The sequence below is a fragment of the Zeugodacus cucurbitae genome, chromosome 5 (assembly GCF_028554725.1).
Source record: "Zeugodacus cucurbitae isolate PBARC_wt_2022May chromosome 5, idZeuCucr1.2, whole genome shotgun sequence".
Taxonomy (NCBI): domain Eukaryota; kingdom Metazoa; phylum Arthropoda; class Insecta; order Diptera; family Tephritidae; genus Zeugodacus; species Zeugodacus cucurbitae.
Genome location: NC_071670.1, coordinates 69,389,732 through 69,415,945, shown reverse-complemented (window position 1 = coordinate 69,415,945; position 26,214 = coordinate 69,389,732). Strand labels below are relative to the sequence as shown.

At 33.8% G+C, this 26,214-nt stretch overlaps 3 protein-coding genes across 5 annotated transcripts; 1 reads left to right on the top strand and 2 right to left on the bottom strand.

Moving 5' to 3' along the window:
• Positions 1–45: 45 nt before the first annotated feature.
• Positions 46–1,108, bottom strand: LOC105215571 (uncharacterized). Its single transcript, XM_011189563.3, has one exon. The coding sequence runs from the start codon at positions 951–953 to the stop codon at positions 198–200; it is 756 nt and encodes a 251-aa protein (XP_011187865.1). The 5' UTR covers positions 954–1,108; the 3' UTR covers positions 46–197.
• A 346-nt stretch (positions 1,109–1,454) lies between these two features.
• On the top strand, positions 1,455–7,004 carry LOC105215570 (uncharacterized). Its single transcript, XM_011189562.3, has 4 exons — positions 1,455–1,952; positions 2,792–2,938; positions 5,728–5,797; positions 5,860–7,004. Exons 1-4 carry the CDS (start codon positions 1,905–1,907, stop codon positions 6,072–6,074), a joined length of 480 nt encoding a protein of 159 aa, XP_011187864.1. The 5' UTR covers positions 1,455–1,904; the 3' UTR covers positions 6,075–7,004.
• A 28-nt stretch (positions 7,005–7,032) lies between these two features.
• LOC105215569 (uncharacterized) lies at positions 7,033–23,196 on the bottom strand. 3 transcript variants are annotated; one of them, XM_011189559.3, is made up of 6 exons: positions 23,042–23,196; positions 11,818–12,254; positions 10,823–10,939; positions 9,425–9,669; positions 9,084–9,243; positions 7,033–8,958 (listed from the first exon to the last, which is right to left on the bottom strand). In XM_011189559.3, exons 2-6 carry the CDS (start codon positions 12,006–12,008, stop codon positions 8,796–8,798), a joined length of 876 nt encoding a protein of 291 aa, XP_011187861.1. In that variant the 5' UTR covers positions 12,009–12,254; positions 23,042–23,196; the 3' UTR covers positions 7,033–8,795. The 3 variants fall into 3 exon arrangements, with proteins under 3 accessions (XP_011187861.1, XP_011187862.1, XP_028898310.1); XM_011189560.3 differs by having other exon boundaries at positions 22,830–23,169; XM_029042477.2 differs by having other exon boundaries at positions 23,057–23,156.
• Positions 23,197–26,214: the final 3,018 nt, after the last annotated feature.

Below are 26,214 nucleotides of genomic sequence, written 5' to 3'. Positions count from 1 at the left end.
AAACTAGCTACTAAAAGATACTAATTTTGAAAAATAATGTTTCGATTTGTTATTTGTTCAAAAACAATTTTTAAAAATTTATTAATCTTTGTGGAATGTTAGAATTTAGTTACAAAATTACAAAAGGACTCTTGTATTAAAACAAATACCACATCTACAGTCTCCCGACAGCTTCCATTACATGGCTCACTTATCCTTTAATTGGTAATAGCGGTTCCAATTGGGAATATTATATTTTTTCTTCCATTCTTTAGTATTAGTGTTTCATAGTGGTAATTATTTTCCACTAATGCACAACTAGCATTTCCAGAAGTTGAAGACGCTTTTGTCAATGGTTCGAAAGATATTTGATGACAGTCAATAAAAATATTATCGGACGAAATTTTTAATGCTATTTCATAGGCACTTGCATGATTACTTGTCCAAATTGATGCGTTAACTGCTTTTAATGTTTCTTTTCCACACAAACTGATCGCTTCCTGAACAGTGCGAAAAGTGTGTAGCGTGGCAATGCCATTGTAACCGGTTCCCAAATGCTCATGGGTGACGTCGCATACTATTACTGGTGAATTAGCGCCCAACTCCTTTGCTGAAATGGTCTCCCAACTGTGTTTGCTTATCAAATCCAAAACTCTTTTTCGTTCTACTTTTTGTGCAGCTTCAGCCGAAATAGATTTCAGTTGCGGTTGTAAGCGTTCCAAAAACGATTTTCGAATCGACTCAGCCACAAGCACAGTAACTATAACTTCAGCAGATAAAGGCGATTGCAGTGATTGTGCTAAATGATAAGCAGCAGCATTTAAATCAGCTTTATCACCAACTATTAAAACCGTTGGTGTGCATTTGCAACCTATGTCAGCCATCTTTACCGATTCTTTTTCACTTTGCACAGAGGAATCAAAATCGTACTCAATATTATTAAGCATGTGCTGGGTGATTTTAATGTCTGGCATTCCTGGAGTATATTACGAAAGCAAGGAATAGTTTATAAATTTTTCGAAAATGTATGTTATACCGGAGCACACTCGGACAAAGTACAAAACTAATTTATTGGAGTGAGATATATTAGCTCTTCACGATTCTGATAAGAAACAATAAGGTAAATGACAAGTAAGCGCCATTGTTTATCATTTTATTGTGAATTAATTAATATTATAATACGATGTCTACACTCAAATTGCTTAATAAAATTTTAAGATATATGTATTTACTTGGGGAATTGAGTTTTTTGTGTTATTGTATATGATTAATACTAAAAATACAAAACCAAGCGTCTTGCTCTAAATAACATTTTTATAAAAAAGATGCAAAATCGAACCCAAATGCTGAAAACGTCCAATTACCTAAAATTATTATAATTTTATGGTTAATAAATTTTTCCCTGTGTATGTAAAATATTTATTACTGTTTGGCAACGCTATATTTGCTAATGAATTCAGTGATTACGACATTTCTCAACGAGAAATTTCAGAATCTAGTTGGACTTCCTCGCGTAAAGTTCTTTGTGTTGCTGTTGTTGACTAATTTAATTCGTCGCAGTGCCATTTGAAATAATTTTATTACGTACATACATAAATACATAATTAACTTTTGAGATACTTAACAATTGATTCTGCGCATTGTGTGTAAAGAGCGAAAATAAAACGCCACATTATCAAGTTAGTGATTATACACCTGTAGCTGGCTGATTTGAGTGGCAAAACATTTTCTGGTCTCAACGCGCGCGAGAGAAAAATAAGAAAGTGGAGCAGAATCCAAATAATTGCAAAAATATAAACAGCTGTTGCTCATTTCGCGATTACTGTGCAAGTAGACAATAAAGCATCATCAACGAAAGTGTTTCACTGATTAAAAAGTTTCAGATAAACTAGATCAGAAATTTTTTAAATACACACGCAAGCAGAATGGCGGACATAAATGAATTATTGGGTTCATCATTTGTGCGGGTTAAGGTAAGTAACGTGTGTAAGCAGATAGAAATTCTCAGCTAATAACGCCCAAATGAGCTAATAAACGCAAATTCATTGTTAGTCAAACACTGAGTCGTTGAGTTGTTATTAATTTTTATTTTTACTTATTTGTATGTAGAATGTTTTAAATTTACTTTTAGAACAATATTTCTTTGTTGTGATAACAAATTATCAATGTTTAAATCAACCCTTATCCTATAAATATGCATCATTGAAATGTATACAATTGTATGTGTGAGTATATACATCCACGTATCTGTAGTATGCGCCGAGGCAATAACATTAGAAAGAGGCGTAACCTTATCAGTAAACTTCCTTTTTGCTTTTTTTCATACTCAATATATTTTTTGTGAATTAAGTAGGTATTTAAATCAGCTACAATTAATTTCGCTTGTTCACAAGCGGTGACTCAATCGCCTCCATACAATGCAATGAATTGAATAACATTGTGGTGCAGACCACAACGACCGTTAAAGGCCCCCTGCATTGCAATCACCTACGATTATGATTTGTGTAGATGCTCTCTTGTGGCTTTGCCTGAGCATGAATCGCAGCCGCAAACATTTAATATGTACGTATGTACATATGTATATATGTCGTGGTAGACATTCAATAGTTTGAAATGCAAATTCCTCAACCCTCATTGCGCATGAAGTTTTAATTCACATACTCACATATGTACATGCATGTGTTTGGAAATAAATTCAGCTTGTGTGATTTTGAATGGCTTCACCACGGATTTTCCTTCAAACAGCGCTTCGGTTTAAGTGTAACCGAAGTTTTATCTCTAAAGCTTACTTTATTTCACATTTATTTTACAGCTTGTCGCTTTCGTGCACTTCTTCTTCATCACAAATGCTATGCTCGGCACCTGGGGCCATGGTGCTTATGAGTTCTACAATTTCCTATTTATTATTGCCATGTTCTGGACAATGCATTGCAAGGAATCCATTGAAGCTGCACAAGTGGTAAGTAACCGAGTTGTCTGTCTTATATGTAAATACATAGATTAACAAGTGTACACTAAATATATGGTGTATATGTATGTATAAAATATATTATATGTTATTTGTATATATTTAAATAAACACTATTGTCGTAAGTTTAAATCATTGAAAATCTGTAAACGTCTCCATACGTGTTGTGTGTTAACTAGAACACAGGCGAGGCCATATTCGTTTGAAATTTGTAATAAAATTGTGTGTGTATTAAAAACACATATATATACTCGCATATTATATATAAATATTTAAATTATTGGAATTCATTAAAAATTAATCACCGCATCAAATTTAGCAGAAAAATTGGCGCTATTAAATGTAATATGTTTTATTTAAAAGTTAGACCGTAATTAAATACAATGAAGCCAACAATTAGAATTTGAACAATCGTTCTATTAAAGTCATTAGCCGATAAGGTAATGATATAAACATTTCTCAATTATATATATTATATACATACATATGTACATACATAATAATCGAATATTCAAACTATTTTGAGCCAGACGTTTTACTACAATGCGTAAAACGTAGCATCGCAGTAGCACTTCCATTGAAATACAATTATTGAATTACACGCGTAAGTTCTTATTTATAGATGTATATATATATATATATGATGTGTAATATACATATGTATGTATGTTTAGGTAGGTTAGTGTTGTGCAAGTGATAACAACTTGCTGCTAATGAATATTTGGTGAAGCGTGAACTTCCAACCTTAAAGCTCTAACTTCAAAATTTGTTGAGCTCATCAGTTGCTAGAAGGCAATACGTGTATAAGTGCATATACATACTATATACTTAAAATAATGTATATTTGTAAAAAATAAATATATATGTATGTATGTTGTTAAGAAATCGACCGCTTTTCTAGTGTTCAGTAAATTACTTATGTTTTGCACCTATTCTTTAATAAAATTACTTCAGAATAGCTTTAATTAATGAACTACAGCACAATTCTCGTGTTCTGCGTTAGCATTGTTATTGATTTTTGTTTGTATGTGTGTAGAAACTCACATTTGATTTATGTGTAGTATTAAAGGTGTTTGAGAAATAGCCAAATGGTCAACCTTTCTTCCTTCCCGAACCCCTAGCTATTGTTTGCCGGTCGACTGGCTTTAGAAATGCTAATAAATTCGAAAGAAAATCGCTAACATTGCGTGTTGCACACTCTTTAGTTTTCCGAACCGACGCTCAAAATCCTTACACACCAGTCGCGCCTAGTGGTGGTGTAAGGGAAGCAATTTCGCAACTCGACCATCAAAAGTGACTTTCGTTTTCTTAAATTAATGAAGCTAAGCAAACACGCTCTTGTATTTACATACTAAAATACATTTGTATTATAATATGTGATTCTATTTATTATCGCCCCTTTTGAACGCACTACTCGTTTCCACTAGCTCTGCTGAATTTGAATATAATCAAAGTGGCGTACAAGCGTGTTTATGGAGCATAGAATTTCACACGTAAGCACAGTGACGTGTTGAGGCATATATATGTATTAACATACATACATACATAAAAGTGTATCGGTTACCAGCATGGCTATGACGACAACGTCACCTACACTTTCCACTTACACCGTTGGGTCTTAGAAATGCACACTTCATTTAGTAGTATGAGTGTGTTGGTATATACTATTAATTATATACTAAAATGAGTTTATATTTAATTTTTTCCAGTCATATACTGAAATATTTAAATATTTTCTATTACTTGCTTAATTTGGTGCCGAACTGGAACGTGTTTATAGTGCTGGTTTATGCACGATGCCATGTCGGGCAAACATTAGGCTCTGCAAATTTATTTAAAAATAGTATTATCACATATTATCGTGGTCTGGTTTCTACTCTTCTCTAGCTACAGCATTTTTATCTTTTGTATTTTATTTGTTTTGTTTGCGATTAATTTGACACTGCCTTAAAAGAGATTAATAAGCGGTTTGGGGAAATAGTTATTCATATATATATGTGTGTGTGTGTGTGTGTATGTTTCAATAGAAATATTTTTTTATGTCCACAAAGGTATTTTGGGTCAGATTAGCAACGTAATCTAATGAATATTTATTATTAAAAGTTGTAGAATTTTATTTTTGTTTCATTATTATTATTACTTTTAATTAAAATTTAATTATTATTAGTTATAGACTGTTTTTTGCTTTATTTCTGAATTTCTGTATCTATCTGATATCTAAGTTTCTACAATGTAATTTTTTTTTATTTAATGTCCTATACATATGCATTTCAAAACATCCCTTTTTGATTCAATTAAAGTAAAAAAATAATTGTTGATAATTTTTTTTTTATATTTTTTTTTTATTAAATTTTAATTAATTTTTTATTCAATTTTAATAACCATAATCCACAAAAAATCTTCGAGTTAGAGAGACTTCGAGTTATGGAAGGTAATTGATTTGAAAATTGACTAGTATTGTCAATTCAAGAGTTCGAGTATTGGAGAACTTCGAGTTATGGAAGTTCAACTGTATATATATGTACATACATATATTAAAAATTCCAAAAAAAAAAATGAATGTAGTTACTTATTAAGGTTTCTTTTTCATCGAAAACGGTTCTTTAAATTAAATTGTGACGAAAAATGAAAATTTGTTATTACAGCATTATTTGTATTGAACGCCACAATTCATTATAAGATTAGATTGCAGTTGGTTTTTAGCATTTTCATTCACTTTAGGCATTTCTCTAAATTTTATTTATTTATTTATTGCCATTTTCACTTTCTTTTACTTGCAGGCACTCGTCATTAACGTTTCCAGCATATTTTTCGACTTAATCTGCATTATAGTCTACTTCGATTTCATGAGTAAGCACACAAATCATTTCTTGCAATTACAAATGAAAACAACAATTTCTTTCAACTTCCAGATGGTTGGGCGGTCGCTTTCTCCATCATAAATTTGGTACTACGACCAATAACTATCCTTTTGCTGTATCGTGAGTTCAATGCGCGCGGCGGCAGCTTGCAAACCGGCTCAGTCTTCCCCACCACACAGCAGCGCACCTACCAGGACATCGATCGGCCCACACAGCCAACGCCCACAAACTCGCAACCCGGTCCAAATGTCGCTAGTATTTTCTAAAGCAAACGTTGCATGTTGTTGAAGCGTCGCTGTTACATTGCAGACGAGTATGGAGTACGCCGAACAGACTTGGTGTAATTCAGTTAATTTACTATTTACGAAATGAAAAGTGAAACAGCGAAGAAATGTGTGAAATATTGTAAAATCTGAATACTTCCATGTAACCAAAAATTCTAACATTTCCTTATGCGAGTACATGTGCATGCAGGCATGTTTGTGTGTGTGTGTCGTTTAGACAAATTAATACATTGAAAGGACTCGAATCGGTATAGATGATATTGTATTGAAATGTTACATTGAATGGAGTATATGCAAAAAATAGCGTTACATAATATTTTCGCTGATCAAAAACAATTTTGCTATTCCTATTGTGTTTTATATTGTAAACTACCAAAAAAAAAATTAATTGCAATTAGTAAAATAATGTTTATCATTTACTTTATATACATTTATAAGTCATTTCGTTGCTATTTTATAGAAAATGTTAATATGTATTTGTTTTCATTTTTTTTCAACAAAATTGCTATTCTTATTACACTAAATTAAGTGTAGTTGTTGTTGTGGTTGCCTGCAAAATTATAAAATTAAAGCCATGCGATTTGATTTAATAAGTTTAATATTGCATATAAATGATTTCAAGCAACACACACAAATGAAAAATTGCATACTTTTAGGCGCACAATTACTTCTTTACTAGATTCTTGCAGTCTCACCAAATTTAAACTCTTCATGTACATTGATTACACAAACGTTTTGCAATATTCAGTTAATGTGTTCATTTAATAAAAACATAATTATTGCTTTTCTAACTTATATCATATATTCATAAAAAGTCAAACAGCAATCAACTATTAACACCTATTTAACGGTATTGGCAAACGTTCACACGTCTTGCTGTTGGGAATATAAAATAGTACCTACATAGATACATATAAACAATCAACAGGGATAGTAAACATTTTTCAGAGGGCAGGCTTAACTGTATTTGTATTTGCGTTGTGGCAGCAGCAATAATATTAACGCCCACGAAAGTATGTAATTATAGTGCTTTAACAGACTAAGTTGAAATGTCCGACCATATCTATAGGACAAAGCGCATAAAATAAAAATAATATTGAACTGTGAATGTAAAAAGAAGCGTTAAATAATAATCAAGGAAGGAAGTAGAAGGTGATAGCCGAGTTAGTCCAAAGCTAGCTAAGCTATAGCTAATCTACAAAAATATATATTTTATATTTACATACATACATACATACATATACATATATGTGCATACCATGTATAAATTATGATGGTATAAGACACGCGTTGAGACAGTTGAAATTTTTACTTATTTATCTTTAATACTAATTTGTGCAATAAACAAACAAAATAAAAAAAAACTAAAGCGATAATAAACGAAATTAAAAGTAATACTGCGCTTAATGTGTTTATTTTCAATGGCAGCAAGGGCGAAAGTTTATATTTGAAGTCAAGTGTTTTAGTAAAAGTTTCAGGTTGGACGAAAGAAATTAGTTAAAAAATGTTAATATTGGGAAGAAAAATTAAAATAAAATAAAACGGGTACTGCATCGAACACTCTCAGAGCTGGAGCACTTTCATCCATTCGAACAACATGACCTAGCCAGCGTAGCTGCTGTCTTTTTATTCGCTGAACTATGTCTATGTCGTCGAGTAACACATATAGCTCATCGTTCCATCGCCTGTGGTATTCGCCGTTGCCAATGTTTAAGGGACCATAAATCTTCCTCAAAACCTTTTTCTCAAAACTCCTAGTGCCGTCTCATCGGATGTTGTCATCGTCCACTCTTCTGCACCATAAAGTACGACGGGAATGATGAGGGACTTGTAGAGTTTAGTTTTTGTTCGTCGAGAGAGGACTTTACTTTTCAATTGCCTACTCAGTCCATAGTAGCACCTGTTGGCAAGAGTGATTCTGCGTTGGATTTCAAGGCTGACATTATTATCGGTGTTGATACTGGTGCCTAGGTATACGAAATTATCTACAACTTCAAAGTTATGACTGTCAACAGTGACGTGGGAGCCAAGACACGAATGCGCTGACTGTTTGTTTGATGGCAGGAGATATTTCGTCTTGTCCTCGTTCACCACCAGACCCAATCGCTTCGCTTCCCTATCCAGGCGGGAAAAAGCAGAATTAACGGCGCCGGAGTTGTTTCCAATGATATCGATATCATCGGCGTACGCCAGTAGCTGTACACTCTTATAAAAAATTGTACCTTCTCTGTTTAGCTCTGCGGCTCGAACTATTTTTTCCAGTATCAGGTTAAAGAAGTCACACGATAGCGAGTCACTTTGTCTGAAACCTCTGGTATCGATGCCGAATATGTGTTATCTTAATAAAATTAAATAAATAAATTGCGAGAGTATAAAATAAAAATTGTTACTTCTCATCGAAAACTCACACAAACTAAACATAATTTCGGTAAACTTATATCAACGCTTAGATATTATTTTAATTTACAAATAAATAACCATTTCTTTAATTTTTTTTTTTGTGAAAAAGTATAAATAAATAGAAATTTGTATTTTCGCTTCACGCTGGTACTTAAGTGCTATAGCAAATTAGATATAACAACAAATTAAGTTTTGTACAAAAATAAGAGAAGATAATTTACAAAAGTTTGGCTAATTCCTGTTTTGCACATTTCTTTGATTTTATTTGTTATAAATAAAATATTGCAGTGTCTGTCGTCTCATTTAGAATCCCTCTTTGGCCGCTCGAAAGCGATATTTGTCATTGCTCCCTGCCAAACAGGGCACTTGCACCAGGTTAAAGTAGATTGAGCCCATCAGTTGCGCCGCCGGCGTGTTGGCGCTCTTCAGACAAGAGTACAGCATGTCGTCGCATATACAGTGAGATCTGTTTGAGAATGTTGAGAATAAAACATATATTTAATTCATAATATATGCAGTTATGTGCAGTTATATACAGTATTGTATAATGGGTATATTAGCTTTCGAATCGTTTCATTTACATAAACTCACTTTGTATACAAGGAATCGTTCATCAGCTCGTATTTGTTTTGATAAGCACGTATTTTCACCGGGCACAGATCGTGCAGTCGACAGCATCGATCCATATCCATCTCAGTGCCCAAATCGCTGTAGGTTTCCGCAATGTCGCCGGTGCCACACCATTTTGTGCCTGTGGAATAATAAATTTTGTATCACTAATTGGATTCAACACTCGCTTACAATATTTAAAGTCGCTCTACAATTAAGGAGATCGCGTACAAGCACGTCACACTTGGCGTGTATTTGATATGGCAGACATCAACCTCTATTTGTTGTTGTTATTGTATGCGTGTTTTAATTATTGTACTTACCCGGTATTATGCCGCTCAATAATGAAAATGGACTTTTCGGAAATATATTCGCTGCCAAATTGGTCGCTGAACTGTCATTGCTTACAGTGACATCAATGGATTTGCCTCGATTGCGTGAGGCATATGTCAGTTTGTCGACATGCTCGCATTGGTTCATTAGTTTCAGCATTTCGTCGAATGTTATGCGCAGCGGCCGATTATATTTGGAAAGTCCTTCGAGTAAAGTTTTGCCGTCGCTATCATTGCTGTTTTGGAGAGGATCAAAAACATATAATATTTGACTTTATGATATTTTCCATATGTTTATTTCATACAAATAAATTCATATTTAATATTCAATATACATAATTAATGATAGGATGGAGACCTAATAACTTTTCGAACTCTTTTCAACGATGTTTTGGTGGAATGTGAACCAAAGTCCCAACGGTGGTGAGGTCACATCGCATATCGCACATGAATCTTGAAGCTTTTTTTTCTTCTAAAAACGTATTACACACATTTTTCCAGCGGTCCGAATATTTTAAATCAGATCTAACGCCTTGATGAGTGAGCAAATTTCGGCAATATCCGTGATCTACGACAACTACCTCTCCTTCTACAATGACAAACAGCAATCTTCACTGCATGAATAAACTCATCCAGCCACTCGCCAGTAGTACTTGGGTCAAATACTTGTAAACTCAACTAGTTATAATAAATTTTTTACGATGAACCGCAAGTTATACTAGTCAGCCGTCCATCATATGACAGATTTCATAGTAAAACTTGACTAATGCTTACCAGCTACAGATTATAAAGCAAAACCATTGGTCAAATAAAATAACCCAAACGAAAATCTTTCTTATCTGTCATAAGTTTGATATGTTTTGGTCTAGTTGGGTTTCAGGAATGAGTTCTACATATTTCCTAACTAGGTTGTTGCCTTGCTGTATGGAAACTATACGTTTTCTGATAATATGTATATAGATATGCTTTGAACAGCTGTATTCTATATTGTTGTTATATTTTTTTATGAGACATTACGGTTTTTATGAAACGTTACGTTTTTAGAATAATTTATTTATTAACATAAACAGTAGATTTAGTGTATTACTCTAGAAAGTTAATATCAACGAGGTAATTGAGGATATTTACATACATAAATTTACGATTTTTATCAAATGCGGGCTTATATTAATTATTTGTCGACACGCGATTTCATTCACGACTTAAAAAATACAATATATATATGAAAGTATTGAGAAGTAATATGGAAGTCTGTTTTCGATACATTTTGTTGCATACTAAATTCTAAAAAAATATAAGCTCTAAACAATTTTGTGAAATAAAATATATACATATGTACATACAAATATATCAAAACTACATCATATTTAAAAAATCATTAGAACTCACTAAATTTCAATCAGTTCGCAACCCAACAACAGCTTCTCGGGTCCCAATTCGGTCACCGCAATGGTAGAGTCATGATAGTAAATCATTATTAACGAGTCATTCGTAAGCCGCTTTCCACTAAAAACAAAAAAAAAATACAAAAATAAATAAACAAATGATAAAAGGCTACTAATATTAAACAAAAAATAAATAAATTTTTAAAACGAGGTCTTATCAGTGCATGAAATAATTATTAGCCTGATTATTATTGGAAGAAAAAGTACATAATTAACTTAGTATAGCACTAAATTGAATAATGATTCAAGTGAAATTGTACATACAGGCATTGATATTTATAAACATTATCTAATACGAAATTGTCATGATTAATTTATTAATTTTTGGCAGTTGTAGAACTTATGAGGAATGTCGGTAAAGTATAATATTTTTCTTACCTTCTGAGATCAATCTGAAATTAGTTTTACAGTTCTCGATGAAACTACAATTCTTTTAGAATTTCTTTTACAATTATTCAAAGAACCTTAATTGAGGAATAAATAAAAATTCTTAAAGCAAAACTTCTTCTTTTCTTTTCTGTCCAAATTGTTCCATGAATTGAGCAATTACACGTTTCTTGGTTTGGAATCTTTAAATTCAATCCCAAATATTATAGTAATTAGTTCAGTTACTTATAACTTGATAGAAATATATCCCACTGAAGAGCGATTGCGTAGCGAAAATTGGAAGGATCGATCTCTAAATAATGATATGTAATTTGATACAATGACACAACCTGTATATTAGTTCTAATAAAACAATTCGTGTAGTAGAAACTACATTTAGAATGCATCACAAAATTATGTTTCCAGGTTGTTATACCTTGCCTTACTATTAAACGCCTTCATTGTGTGTGTGAGTCTTAAAATTGAAGTCTTCACCTTTCTAACTAATGGGTTCATTTGTTTATTATTGTTAATTGCAAAAGCAATTTTCACACGTTTAATGCCAGCACTTACCTGTACGTTTTCATCTGACGCAAATTGCGACTCTCGAAGTACTGCTGCGTGAACGAGGCGAACGAGGGAAAGCTCTGTGGCAGGCTAAAGTTGATGGTCGGCTTGGCTGCGGCATTGCCGATGAGTACACAGAGCGCACACAAAAGGACACAGGATAATTGTAAATGTGTTTTCGCGACGAATTTCAACATTTTTTCAAACCGACCGATGTCAAATTAAAAATACGAATATATATTTTTTTAATTAAATGGTCAAACACTTAATGAAGTTACTGCGACGCTTGGGACACGTTGTTGCGTTTCGCAGTCGTCACAATGGAATAAGCATTGCACTTTAATTCTCTAATTGTTTAACACATTTCTAGTCAGTTTTAGTTGAAAATTGCACTTATGTGTTCGCTTGTTCGTATGCTTGCTTGTTTCTATGTATATTTATTTCTGAAATGAAAACAATCGCCGAGTTAGTTGCATGCACTCTGCTTGATAACGTTTGTGAATTATAACGAATTAACGTTTCAATGTAAATTAGTTAGCAAATACCATTACAGCATTATTTTATTGAATCTCAAGTCTCGCTGGTCAATATTGTGTAACACGGGCGGGAGTTATGCACTGTAGAATTTTGCTAACGAGCAAACACAAGACACCACATATTATATTTGGGCACACATGCGCACATATTACATGTTCTATTTGTAGAAGAACAAGGCTCGCGTGAACTTTGCAAAGTAAATGCTCGGGTGTATACGCGTCCATGAATATTTTATAGTGTGTCATGTGGCAGGTGACATATGCTCAAGAGTTCTCAACTAGCGCCTACACGCCTTCATATGTACACATTATGGCTTATTCATGTGCGTGCCAATTTCTCCTTCCTATGTTCAAGCACTTCAAATCTTAATAATCGTTTGACTTGACGAAAACTAATCTATTACAGTGTTGCCTACTTAATTGCAACTCGAAAATCTTAATATCCCATATTTCTTGAATTAATGTTTTGATAGAGTTCGTAATATCTTTGAGGAAATTTGAGATCGGTTGGCGGAACTTAGTGTAAAGGTATAAAAAGCAGTAACTTTATACTCAATTAAGCTTCATAAGTCTAATTTAGTTCAGACCAAAGTAAATAGGAAAAGAATTGTGTTTTTTTAAATTTGAGGAAAAAATATAAGATTGCGCCACCTCATGGATTTCAAGTACATAGTTTGTATACATACTATTTGGACTATTTTAATACAAATCACTAGAGGTTGGGTAAGATAAATTAATTCATGTTTTTCATATAAGGATATTTGCTCTCTTCATAAAATTAATAACTACATTTTGTGAGAGATCTTAAGTCAGCCACACCAAAGCTTCAACTTTCCCTCCATACATTGTATAAAATGATATCCGTCTGTACGATTGACTATATTGTTGATAGCTAAGCCCTTAATATATCTTAAGTTGGTACCGAAAATGCGAATCATTCTAGAAATTCATCGAATATGGAATATTGATTTCAGAGGGCACAAAATATTTATCATTGGGATTCATTTCGGATTGAATTGAAAGTATAAGATTGCAATGATAGATGATCTTTTACATTATTATTCTTTGCGTTACCTAGTAATCTAGAGGGGAGATTGATAGAAGTGAAGGCTCAGTTAAGCTGGGAATACTGCAAGGTTGGATTCTGTTTTTATACTCTCGCAACAAAAGTTGCTAAGAGAGTATTATAGTTTTGTTCACATAACGGTTGTTTGTAAGTCATAAAACTAAACGAGTTAGATATAGTGTTATATATATCAAAATGATCAGGGTGACGAGACGAGTCAAAATTCGAATGTCTGTCTGTCCGTCTGCCCGTCCGTCCGTCCGTGCAACGGATAACTTGAGTAAAAATTGAAATATCTTGATGAAACTTGGAACACACGTTTCTTGGGACCGTGAGAGGGTTGCTTTCGAAAATGGTAAAATCGGACCACTGCCACGCCCACAAAATGGCGAAAACCGAAAACACAAAAAGTGTCATAACTAAGCCATAAATAAAGTTTTAAAAGTAAAATTTGGAGCAGAGGATCGCACTAGGAAGGGGCATATTTGGATGTAATTTTTTTTGGGAAAGTGGGCGTGGCCCCGCCCCCAAATCGGTTATTTGTATATATCTCGCAAACCAATAAAGCTATATAAACCAAACTTTCTGCAGTCAGTTCTCTTACGTACCCCACCACACACCATGAAATTAGTTGAAATCGTATAATAACCACGCCCACTTCCCATACAAAGGTTAGGTTGAAAATTACTAAAAGTGAGTTAACTCAGTAACGAAAAACGCCAGAAACACTAAATTTCACATAAGAAATGGCCGATGGAAGCTGCACTCAGATTTTTTTTTACAAAATGGAAAATGGGTCTTATGGGTCAAAAACCATACCTCAGGAACTACTCGACCGATTTCAATGAAATTCGGTACATAATACTTTCTTGACACCCTGATGACACATGTGAAAAATGGATGAAATCGGTTCATAACCACGACAACTTCCCATATAACTCAATTTTGAATTCCATCTGATTCCTTCACTTTATAATGTATACATACGGAACCAATGAAGATAACGAAATAAAAAATTGAGAAAAAATTGTCGAAAACGGACTATAACTTTTCAAGGCCACTGTTATCGAACATGTTGAACTCCGCACCTAAGGGTAAATTTTAACCGAAAATATGGATAAATCTCTCTGATAATTTAATGTAATTCAGAGGAAATTGTTTATTCTAATAGTGTGTCTCGGTTCCAAAAATTATTAAAATCGGATAATGACATCTCCTAGCTCCCATAACCTAATTATAGGCTTTTCAAAAATATGGTGGGCTTTAATCTGCATATATGTATTGATTAATATGTGAAATATCTTAGCGAAATTAAGTGAGTGTATAGTTTTGGATATAGTGTACCTTGCTGGTGAAAATGAATGAAATCGGTCCAGGAATTTCCTCAGCCCTCATAGGACGATTTTTGTTATTCAATTAAACTTTGTGCCGAATTTATAGGTAAATTTGGGTGTTATCTTAATAAAATTTCTTCAATAAATTGCGAGAGTATAAAATGTTCGGTTGCACCCGAACTTAGCCTTTCCTTACTTGTTAATACATTGATACACTTTCGATGAAACAAATACAAACATAATCATTTTCAAATTTAATTTTTTTTTTTATGAACTACCGAGGTAGTGTGCCATTCTAACGGATTTTGAAACTATCTTTATTGCTACACAATATGTAGATATATACATATGTGTGTCTATTTATATTCAAGGCAACTAATTATGCAATTTCAGCTTGGAGCGCCACACAAGTCAATGTTATTTAGAAATCTGAAAACAAAGAGGAAGCGAGAAATATCGATAGGTCGATCAAGCTGCAGTAAAAAATAATAAAAACAAAAAACAGAACATGAAAAAGATTATAACCGAAAGTAAAAGTAAAAATGTGTAAAGCCTGCGTCAAAATTGATTAAGCGAACAAGTGTATAAATGAGAGTTTTTGCGTAAAATAGTATATTTATATAGATTTGTACATTGTATAAGTTGTACCTCCACGGCTGTTTCAGTACGGACTGGATCATAGATCTATATTATAAATGATTGGAATGGTTTATTGATATGTGTCGCGTTGATTATGTTGATAGTTCGAACTTTATAATAAAAAATAATTATTTGAATGAGTAATTAATCCCAATCTACGTTTATGATTCGAAAAATATTCTCCTAAAAATTCGTAAGTCCTTCGGAAGCGGTTTTCGGTATATTTTGTTTATCCAATACTAAGGCACATCTGGGTCGTATATCTATACCGAAAAATGTTAAAAGCAAAATATTTCTAATAACGGTCGACCTACAGCTGATGATGGTAAAATTCAAAAATATTTCTTTAGTGAATATGCTTCTCATAAAATCTATTAGCGGTTCAGAGTCAAGTTAAAACTCTCTATTTGTCGATTAACATCGAGGCGCAAGCGTAAATTAGATTTAGCAGAGTTCTAAGCGTTAGTTATTTATATATTAGGTCTACAACTTTGCTTCCGCGGTTTTCCAATAGATGTCTCTAGGGTCAAGCACTGGTCGATTAAATCGATTAAATCGTTTTATATCGATCTTGGACATTTGTGTCAACATTAACCCAATCTCTTTGCATCCCAAACTTATTCTCAACTGGAAATGTCACTTTTTGAGCCGAATTCTCTATATTTGCGGGAAATTTTGCTTTTCTTTTTTAATTCCAAGAAAAGTGCGGCTGTGGCTCATCGACATTTGTAACCGTTTTTATACAAAAAAACTTAAATTTCCAAAAAAAAAAAAAACGGGCAAGCAAAGTTGTAGACCTAATACATGTAAAGTATCATTTCAGATGTTACTAGTTCAATCGTTTCCTATATTTAACCTAATTTTATATAAAACTACATTCCTGGTAACTATAACCTCTAGTCATACTGTTTAATACTTTTAGTATATATTTAAGCTACGAGAAGATTTCTAAGAAAACCCATACAGCCGTTCGGAGTTGGTTTAAAGCTTGCTGAACGAAATGGCACATCATTAATTGTAATTAAAATGAATACCGAATTGTAGTATAGCAGTATGCTGTCAAAAGACTCAAAGAAATCGAAAAACGAGAGTTTTCTCCACCAACTCTTAACAGTACGCATTTTACTTAAAGCAAAACGAGTTAGATTTAATAGACGAAAGATCATAGATCGCCCAAAAACTGGACGAAGTGACACCAGCGAACTGTTGGTGCTTGCAAGCAGACCGCCACCATCATAAATCAGAAGTCAAGCACATAAATGTGAAAACTTTTTTGGGTGAGTCTACGCATTTCGCCCAGCCACTGTGGAACTGCGCCATTGCTCTTGATACATATGTAAATATATACAGACGAGTATGTTCGTTTGCATGTACTTATTCATGTTTATTTTATTTATTTAACTTCGTTTACACACACGTACTACACACAGATTTTTTTCAATGTTTAAGCCTTTCATGCGTTTAAGTAGCATTTCAATTTTCGTGTGTTCGTTATGTTATTATTATTACAGTCACTGCGATGGTGAGTGGTGAGTGGTGTTTGTTTTTTGGCGTTTATTTCATTTATTCAAACGCTTTTCACGTTGGCTCCACACTAATCAACAGCCAAGTATCTACGCATAACGCTTCAGCGGCGAGCCCAAAATGTCCAAAGTGAAAGTGTAACTTGGCCCATGCGCAACGGCCATGCCGAGTGCTGTCACCGCGATAATGCGGCGGCGGCTTAGCGCTGATACCGTCGAGCGTCGCAATCATTTGACAGTCGCGCAATATTCGCGCCATCGTTTCGCAAGTTGTGCAAATTGCAAATTGGTGAGTCTCAAATAGACACACACTCAAATAGATAACACACACCCGTCGACACAATCAAATGTCTTTGAATATTTTTTTTTCGCTTGCCTAAAGGTACTAACGCTTGCGCATGCGCTGTGCGACACCAGCGAAATTGTCACATTTAAGCATTAATTGCAGCATCACAAACTGAATGAAATGTTTGTCTGCCCCCTTCAAGCGCGTTTACTGAGAAAACCACCAAAAAAAGTTTTGTGCGTGAATGAGTGAAGCTGCCGCGCCGCCACAGTTCCAATCATTTGTGTAGTGCTAAGAGGCGGACATAAGATTTCACAGTCTGTCCGCTACTTCATGTAATTAACCACTCTTTGAAGACATCAAACAAGTAATTGTTATGAAAATTTTACTGCGCTTACTAACGAACTTTACATAATAATATTTTTATGTACGGTACATATTTCCAGAGTGTTTATGCATTATGCGCATGTGTAGTTGGATGATTCAGTACTCCACATATAGATTATGACATAATACAGCACATCTTGTTATATCATATGTTTTACAACCAAAGTAATTAGCTACCTGACAGTTTATAAGTTTTTAAATGAGACTAAGGATGCAAAAAATGCCACCGATTTGGTCAAAATTAAAGATTATTAATCTCTGTAAAAAATTAGCCAAACCCGCCTTCTTCAGAATTACTAGAATTTGCCTGTTGCATGTTGATTCTTATTAGCAAATTAACGCTTCTAAAAATCAGATTTTTAAACTTTAGAGGAACCTTTTTTCTTATCAGAACTACCATGGATTTGATTTTTGTGGCGAGGAACAGCCTAATCTTGACCGCAATTTGAATTCATCAACCGAAATTAATGTTACTATTTCATTATTTTTGAGCGCAATGAAATAAGAGCTGCTTAAACATACATACGTATATGTGAATAGGACTTAGTGTGTTCAACAATTAACGAGACTTTAAAAATTTCACGAGTATGCAGTGTTCAATTGTATATCATATACGTAGATATGACTCAGGTATGACTTTACCCTATTTCCAAAAATAAAGAGAAAGGAGAAGTGTAGCCGTTCAACAAGTCCAATCGCTGAGCCAAAGGCTATCCCAAAAATCAAGTTTGAGAAGTGTTTCGACGATTGGAAGAAGCGCTGCCGTAAGTGCATAATAACAAATGGAGACTATTTTAAAGGCGACAACATTAATGCAGACGAATGACTAAATATTTTTTCAGAAAATTAAAATTTCCGTTATTTTTTGAAAGCACCTCGTATATCGAATATATTTATGTATCTGTATGTGCCTATTAGTCTGTCACAGAATATTCATCTAAATAAAGCTAATTGGCTACACTTTTGGGTGTATTCCTATCATTGAAAATGAGCGAGCACGTATTTAAGCATTATCATGGAAATAAGTGTATTGCTTCGACTTTATACAAATGAGACAGACAGACAAACAGAATATTTTTCTGTTATGTAATATAAATAATTTGAGAAAAATCCCCAGTGATTTCTTCAGTCGGCATATATAAATATTCATATATCCTAAAATCAGAGAATAATGGTACAATAATATACAGAAAAGTTGTGGGCTCAGTTACATATTGAGAAGTATAAAATATTAACAAAACAAGTAAGGAAAGGCTAAGTTCGGGTACAACCGAACATTTTATAGTCTCGCAATTTATTGATGTAATTTTATAAAGATAAAACATTTGACCCATATATTCGATATAAAGTTCAATAGAATAACAAAAATCATCATAAATAGTATATGGGGACTGAGGTAATTCCTGAACCGTTTTCACCACCAAGATATAATATATCGAAGACTATACGCCCACTTAATTTTATATTATCTATAATTAGGTATAAGGGATCTGGGGGAAGTTATGACCCGATTTTAGCCACTTTTAGTACATGGACAAAATGTGATAAGAAAAAAATTCAGAGGGAATGAATTACATTAAAATATCTGAGGGATTTACCTATATTTTCGGTGAAAAATTATTCTTAGGCACCGAGTTTTTCATGTTCGATATCAGGGGCCTTGAAAAGTCATGGTCCGATTTTGACAATTTTTCCACAAGTGATGTCGCAGCTCAAATACAGTATTTGTGTAAAGTTTTATTCCGATATCTTCATTGGTTCTTAATGTATATATTATAAAGTGAACGAATCCGAAGAATTCAAAATTGAGTTATATGGGAAGTAGGCGTGGTTGTGAACCGATTTAGCCCATATTTCACCCATCAGGATGTCAAGAAAGTGTTATATACCGAATTTCATTGAAATCGATCTAGTAGTTCTTGAGATATACACAAAACCTATTTGGGGGCGGGGTCACGCCCACTTAAAAAAAAATTACATCCAAATGTGTCCCTCCCTAATGCGATCCTATGTTCCAAACTTTGTTTTCATATCTTTATTTATGGCTTAGTTATGACACTGTATAGGTTTTCGGTTTCCGCCATTTTGTGGGCGTGGCAGTGGACCGATTTTGTCCATTTTCGTAAGCAACCTCCTCAGGGTGCCAAGGAATATGTGTTCCAAATTTCATTAAGATATCTTAATTTTTACTCAAGTTATCACTTGCACAGACAGACGGACATACATCCGGATTTCAAATCCACTCGTCATAATGATCATTTATATATATATAACCCCATATCTAACTCTTTTATTTCTTGGTGACACAAACAACCGTTATGTGAACAAAACTATTATACTCTGTGCAACAGCTTGCGAGAGTAAAAAAACTACATATTTTAACTGATTACTACTGTCTGTGCTTTGTGAAAGACCTCTCTACGAAGCCACAACTAGGACTACCAACATCCCGTACTAGGTTGGATGCTTTATGACATTTTATCTAGCCCTCTCAGACATTTTCGGAGGTTTGAGCGAAATTCTATTTATTAATAAATCAGCTTAAAAGCTTTTGTTTACTATTTACAGAATAACATTAAGTGGCACATATGAAATAGCAACCCCGGTTAGTCATGTGTTAGGAGATTAAATAAATGTATATGTTCCTAAGCTCCTTTCGTTTTACTGCTTATGTCCACCGTTTGACAATTTTTGTGGTAGGAACCACAAGGAAGACAAGGCCTTTAACGAAACGATCTTTGATGTTAACATATTGCTTATTTAGATCATTTGCTCATTTTCATTTCATTTCTAAGAAGAAACCAACCTATGAGCCACACTATAGTGTAAATACAACTGTGTATCTTATAAAAAAAAACAAAAGTTGATGAAAGAACACCTTTAATGACCCAGTTTATTTTATTTTCATGAATCATATAAGATTTTTATATAGCGAATTTGCAAAACAAATAATAATTAAACTGCCAATTTCATTTAACCCTTTTAACTTCCATTAAATAAAAAAGTCTTAATATAACCGAATACATACTATATACCTACATATGTAGGCTTGGAGTATATACATATTTTGATCAAAGGTCTTGTTACGCGTCAGTCCAGCAATATCACTGCAAAGCTACATACAAGAAACGACGGAGGAAAGCATAAAACTGTCCGATCTGCTGATAGGCAGACAGGTGTAATTGAAAACCCAGCCAACGGTTGACTCCAAGTGCCCAGCGGCATATTAACAACAGCATAAGAAGCATATTCAGTTAATTATATGTATTTCCATGTTGTTGTTTTTTGCTTATTTTCCACATTAATTTGCTCGCATTTTAATTAATATGCGATAAGCGTCTTAAAGCGCAACCAAACAGTAACCGATTTTGTACAAAACCCAACGAAGCCCAACTATGGCTTGAGACGAACGACCGTCGGGGCTACAATGGAGGACAGATTCAACAGCTTGGAAGCATAAAATGTAAATAAACAAATTTGAGCTTTTGACCCAAAGTAGTGACTAAATTCGTTGAGGCACCCAAGAGATTTTCACATTAAAGAGACGCGTTTAATTAAATTATTGCACAGCGCGAGTAAACGTTGCAAGCGGCTGGTGGATTTTCTTTGTTAGATTTCATTGCCAACTTTCACAGCCGCTAATTATTGCTTTAATTTGCTCTAAATTTTTTTCGCGCTAATCGAAGAGTTGATTTGTTGTTGCTGAACGCGAGACGAAGGTACACAGCGCAACCGCAGCATGCAACCGCAGCAAGCACGAGCAAATAAAAGCAATACTCGTATATATGTTTGTTGTTGTATTTGTGTGGTGTTTTGGTTTGTATGAGTGTTGGGTGAGCACTCTAGTGGCAACAGTTGTCATGCAACTTTTGCAAATTTAAAGAAACAACTGATATTGTTTATTGTTGGCATCGTTAATGCGGTTGCCGGGTGCTCCACTGTCTGCAGTTTCGCAAGCTCAGCTGGAAAATCGGTCAATGCAGCGAGAGCGCTCACTTCACTTACATCAAAACAAAGTGTCGTTCATATACACAGTTGGGCATTGAAATAGTGACACTTTGAAAAATTCTCACGAAAATTACACTTTATTATATGAAATAAGTGAATGACAGAGTTTTTATCAAATATTTACTGATTATAAATAACGGGAATTTTCGTACTTTTGAATAAAAAAAATTATTCATACGTCTATATTAGTGTCGTCTTTAAAATAGCCAGCGCTTCATCTAATTTTCGAAACACTTTTCGACTCGATTTTTGACATAGCCTACTCCTCGCTGCCCATTAAGTTTCTCTTAATTTTTGAAAATAAAAAACACTCACACGGAATCATGTCTGGCGAATAATAACAAAAAAAGTTGGCAATTTTACTCTCCAATTCCCGTTACTTTATCAACACACCACGTACACCAGCTTATAGCTTGCAATTTAATCCATGGCCAAAGAGTAAATATGAAAACTTTCTGACATGATTAAAAAAAAATTTTTTTTTAATTTAAGTCACTGGTGATCATTGAAATCATTAAAAGTACAGTTCTGAAAGCAGTCTTGGATAGCCAGCCATATCCAGTGGATTTTTGGGTACAATACTATCTTGAAATCTCAAGGTGAATTATATAGCAAAGTGTTTTGAACCCTTTTTGTTGTAAAAGGTCTTAGCTAAAATATGGATTATTATTAGTCCTCGACGAAGAAAACGTTTTCGAATATATACTTTCCTTGTATTAAATGTAAAAGTGATATAAAATGACCCTGAGCTTTAATTAAACGCCTGTAAGGAACGTGAATTTTGAACACTTTTTAGGTCATGAACTTTGTAGCAATGCAAAATAAAATGTAGTTTTAGAAATTGCACATTCTTGCCTATCGCTTAATTAAATAAATGAAAAATTATAAAGTTTATGTATATGCTTCCATTTTAATGTCCACAATCGTATAAAATTATGTATAGATGTATGCATAAGTGGGTAAATCCATTGTGAAAGACACCGGCTTAAGTTGTAAGTCAGCAACTCGCTGCTGTGTGTAGTAAGAAATCGCACTAAAAAAATATTCACGCCAAACTAGGTACAACACAATTATTTACAACAACCATAAACGAATATACAAATGTATATTTGTAACGTTTAGCAACTGCAATGCATGTGCCACGATATTTCAGCCATCGACGGCTATAAAAGCATCATGACAACTCAATGAGATCACGCACAGTCAGTTATGTACAAATATCACACGCTAAAGACGCACCTCTTTGCTTTTGAAAATAAACTGCCAAATGCACTGATTAAATAGTACGCGCGCATGCGCAAACACTACGACAGTTTAAATCTAAATATTAACGCCACAACAACACTAGAATTTGATAACAACCAAAAGATGCACCGTTTGTGCTGATTTTTAGTTGATTATCGGTGATTACAACTTGCACCAATCGTTATAGATTATGGGAGTATATATACCCAATGATTTTGAACCTTCGCTGGCACTCGAAGACGAATTAATTTCACTTAAACGCGTTTCGTTTCGCTTAGCTGTTCACCGTTTGCTTAAAGTCGCGCTACTGCACACAGCCATGCAGTCTTAACAACTGATTTGAACCCGGCTCAAAGCGCTTGACTGAAGTTGTTGGCGCCCAATCGAGCGCCACAGGCACATCACATCACTCTCACTGATGACTGGCAACGCTCTCTCGTCGTATAAGCACGAAGCATGAACATACTTACATACATACATACATACATACATACATACATATAGATATGTGTATAATGCACATTTGATGTTGGCCAACCGTTCGTTTGATATTGTAAATAGTTGACCAAGTCTCTGCTGATTTTATACGAGTTTTTTATTTTTGCACCAACAATAACTGATTAACATGCATACACACACACACACACATACTTACATACATAAAATGGATATTGTTGCGACTTTTGAAATGAAGTTATCATTGAATTTGCAATCAATGAAGCATAAAATTGACGTGGGATGGTCTTTTGTACATGAAAATAGTAACTGCTGACCATTTACATACTCGTACATACTACATGACGTTGGGATTTCTGTTTTCTGAAAAAAAAATATATTTATTTATTCATTTGTCTACATTAATGTTGTCGCCTTCAAAATAATCCCCATTCGATATTATGTATGTACTTCTTCCAATCGTCGAAACACTTCTCGAACTCGATTTTTGGGATAGCCTTTGGCACATTTGGTAATTTCTCGTATGATTGTGAAACGAGGACACTTTAAGGATCTCTTTATTTTTGGAGTTATGAAGAAGTCACACAGAGCCATGTCTCTGGCGAATATGGAGGCTGGGGCATCGTTGCAGTATTGTTTTTGGCCAAGAATTCACGAGCTCGTGACAACACGTCTAATCTTAACGCTACGCCGCTACGGACAAAGAAAGCAACGAAAACAACTTAAAATTTATCGTATTTCAGGGTCATGTAGATCAACATAATAAAAATTATTTTGACAATTGACCTCCCCAAATACGCGAAATTTTAAAATTCCCATTAGTTTTTGAACATACTTCGTATATATGAATGTACATATGCATATTTATGGATACAAATCCCAAAAAAAGTTGTATTTTTTTCGCACACTTATCGTTTTATGTATAAAGACCAGGACCGAGCATAGACCAGTATATATCGTGAAATCAGCTATGAAATATCACATACCAGATAAGTAAAGTGTTCTCACGATGAACCAATATATGAAAGTAGTTTCAGTGAATCGAAATGCATATACAGTCTTCCTTCCGAGTTACGGAAGATAATTTATTTGAAATTTGACTTTTATTGCCAATTCGAGAGTTCGAGTTATGGATGTTCGAATGAACTTAAAATCTACAACTCCAAAAATATTCAAAATTGTTTATATTGCTAATAGTAGGGTAAGGGAGAGGTCTCCTCTGTAACAGTACTATAAAAGGAAGAAAATCTATACCGAAAAGCTGCACTTAATAAAGGAAGAGCTAAGAAGTTCGAATACAAATTAACTATTACAGAATAACGAATGTATTATCTACCCGACCTTTACGGCATTAAATTCTCTAAACCAGCTATCATTTCTAAACAAAAACCATGTTTCAGATGGAGTTTTAGGAGACAGCCGGTTCGCCTGAATGCGAAGTAAGTAAATCCATTCAATTTGTTTTTTTTTTCATTCCTAAGTTCAGTTTAAATAGCTTCAGAGTCATTAAGATTATGGCAAAGTTTTGCAGAATCTTTAATCCTATTCGTAAAGAGTAGTAAATAGAACGGCAGCCCCTAACAGTTCCATGTAATTTTAATTAATAATTGAATATACGAGTATATTGTTATGGTTTTGAGCACTTTACATTTGCATTTCAACTAATGCGCATGGCCGTCAGCACATATTAAATAAGAGAAAAGCTGACAAGACAATTAATGGTTATATGTGGGAATCAGTTTTGTGATTCACACAATTTATAGTGAATATTTAATTCTTAACAGTTAGTACATTTTTCCCATATGCGTGTGATTCAATTGATTCATAGTAAGATGATGGAGTTACTCACTAGAACTTGAGATAAGCTCAGTAAAATTATAAAATTGCGATCATATATAGTTACAGCCCACTAGGAACTGGTAAGGCACATATCGATGGAACGTTGATTCTAGGGAATGCGTTAAAGCGGATATCCTGGATAAAGATATAGAACTGAGGATATTTAAAGAATTTTGTGAATGGTCGCGTACGACAGTTTGCTACGTATCTGTCTATATAGGTAAACGTTATTATTATTTCATTGACAACTCGTCTACCAAATATTGCGTAGATTTTTTGAACTTAAAGTCCAAAATATGTACCTTAAACAAATTTCGAATACACCCATATAATCTATGAGAAAGTTATAAGTTTTAAATCTCGGGTGTGGTTAGGTTCTGACCATTTGATAAGACATTAAGCTTAAGAGACAACTTTGCCTACATAAGAACCATCCAATCCATCTACAGCAGTCGCAAGCTTGCGCTCCATGCTTAATTCTCTTGTACTTTCATACTTTCATATACATATGTACATATGTAGTACTATTGTTTAATGATGTCGTCTTTGTTGTGGTAGTTTTAATGTTTGGTCGTTAATTTCATTAATGAAAAGTGACAGTGGCACACATATGTACATGTAAGTATGTATGTGTATTACAGTTAAAAAAATACTTACCGATGAGTACGAGTGTGTATCAACGGAGTTGGTCAACTCGCATCGCTAACTGCTCAGCACCAATGACGAGCGTTAAACGGGAGCGGATGGGTGATAAAATCACTTGAGTAGTGAAAATGGTAAAACAAGACCAAATATAAAAAATAAATTAAAAACCCAAATGACCAAAAGCAAAAAGTGAAAAAGTGAAAAAGAAAAGTGTGGCAAGGAAAAGTGAAATTATGCTCGACCAACAGGAATGGGGCTTCCATTTTTAGTAGAGGAAATGAAGCATATAATTAATTGTGAAGGAAAAAAGTTCCAAAATTTTTAGTGACTATCTGCTCTAAATATTTTTAATATTGTAATGGTTTTTAAATTTTATTTTCAAAACCAATAACAACTCTGATTTAAGAATGATGATCTAATTAAGAAGATGGGCGTAATC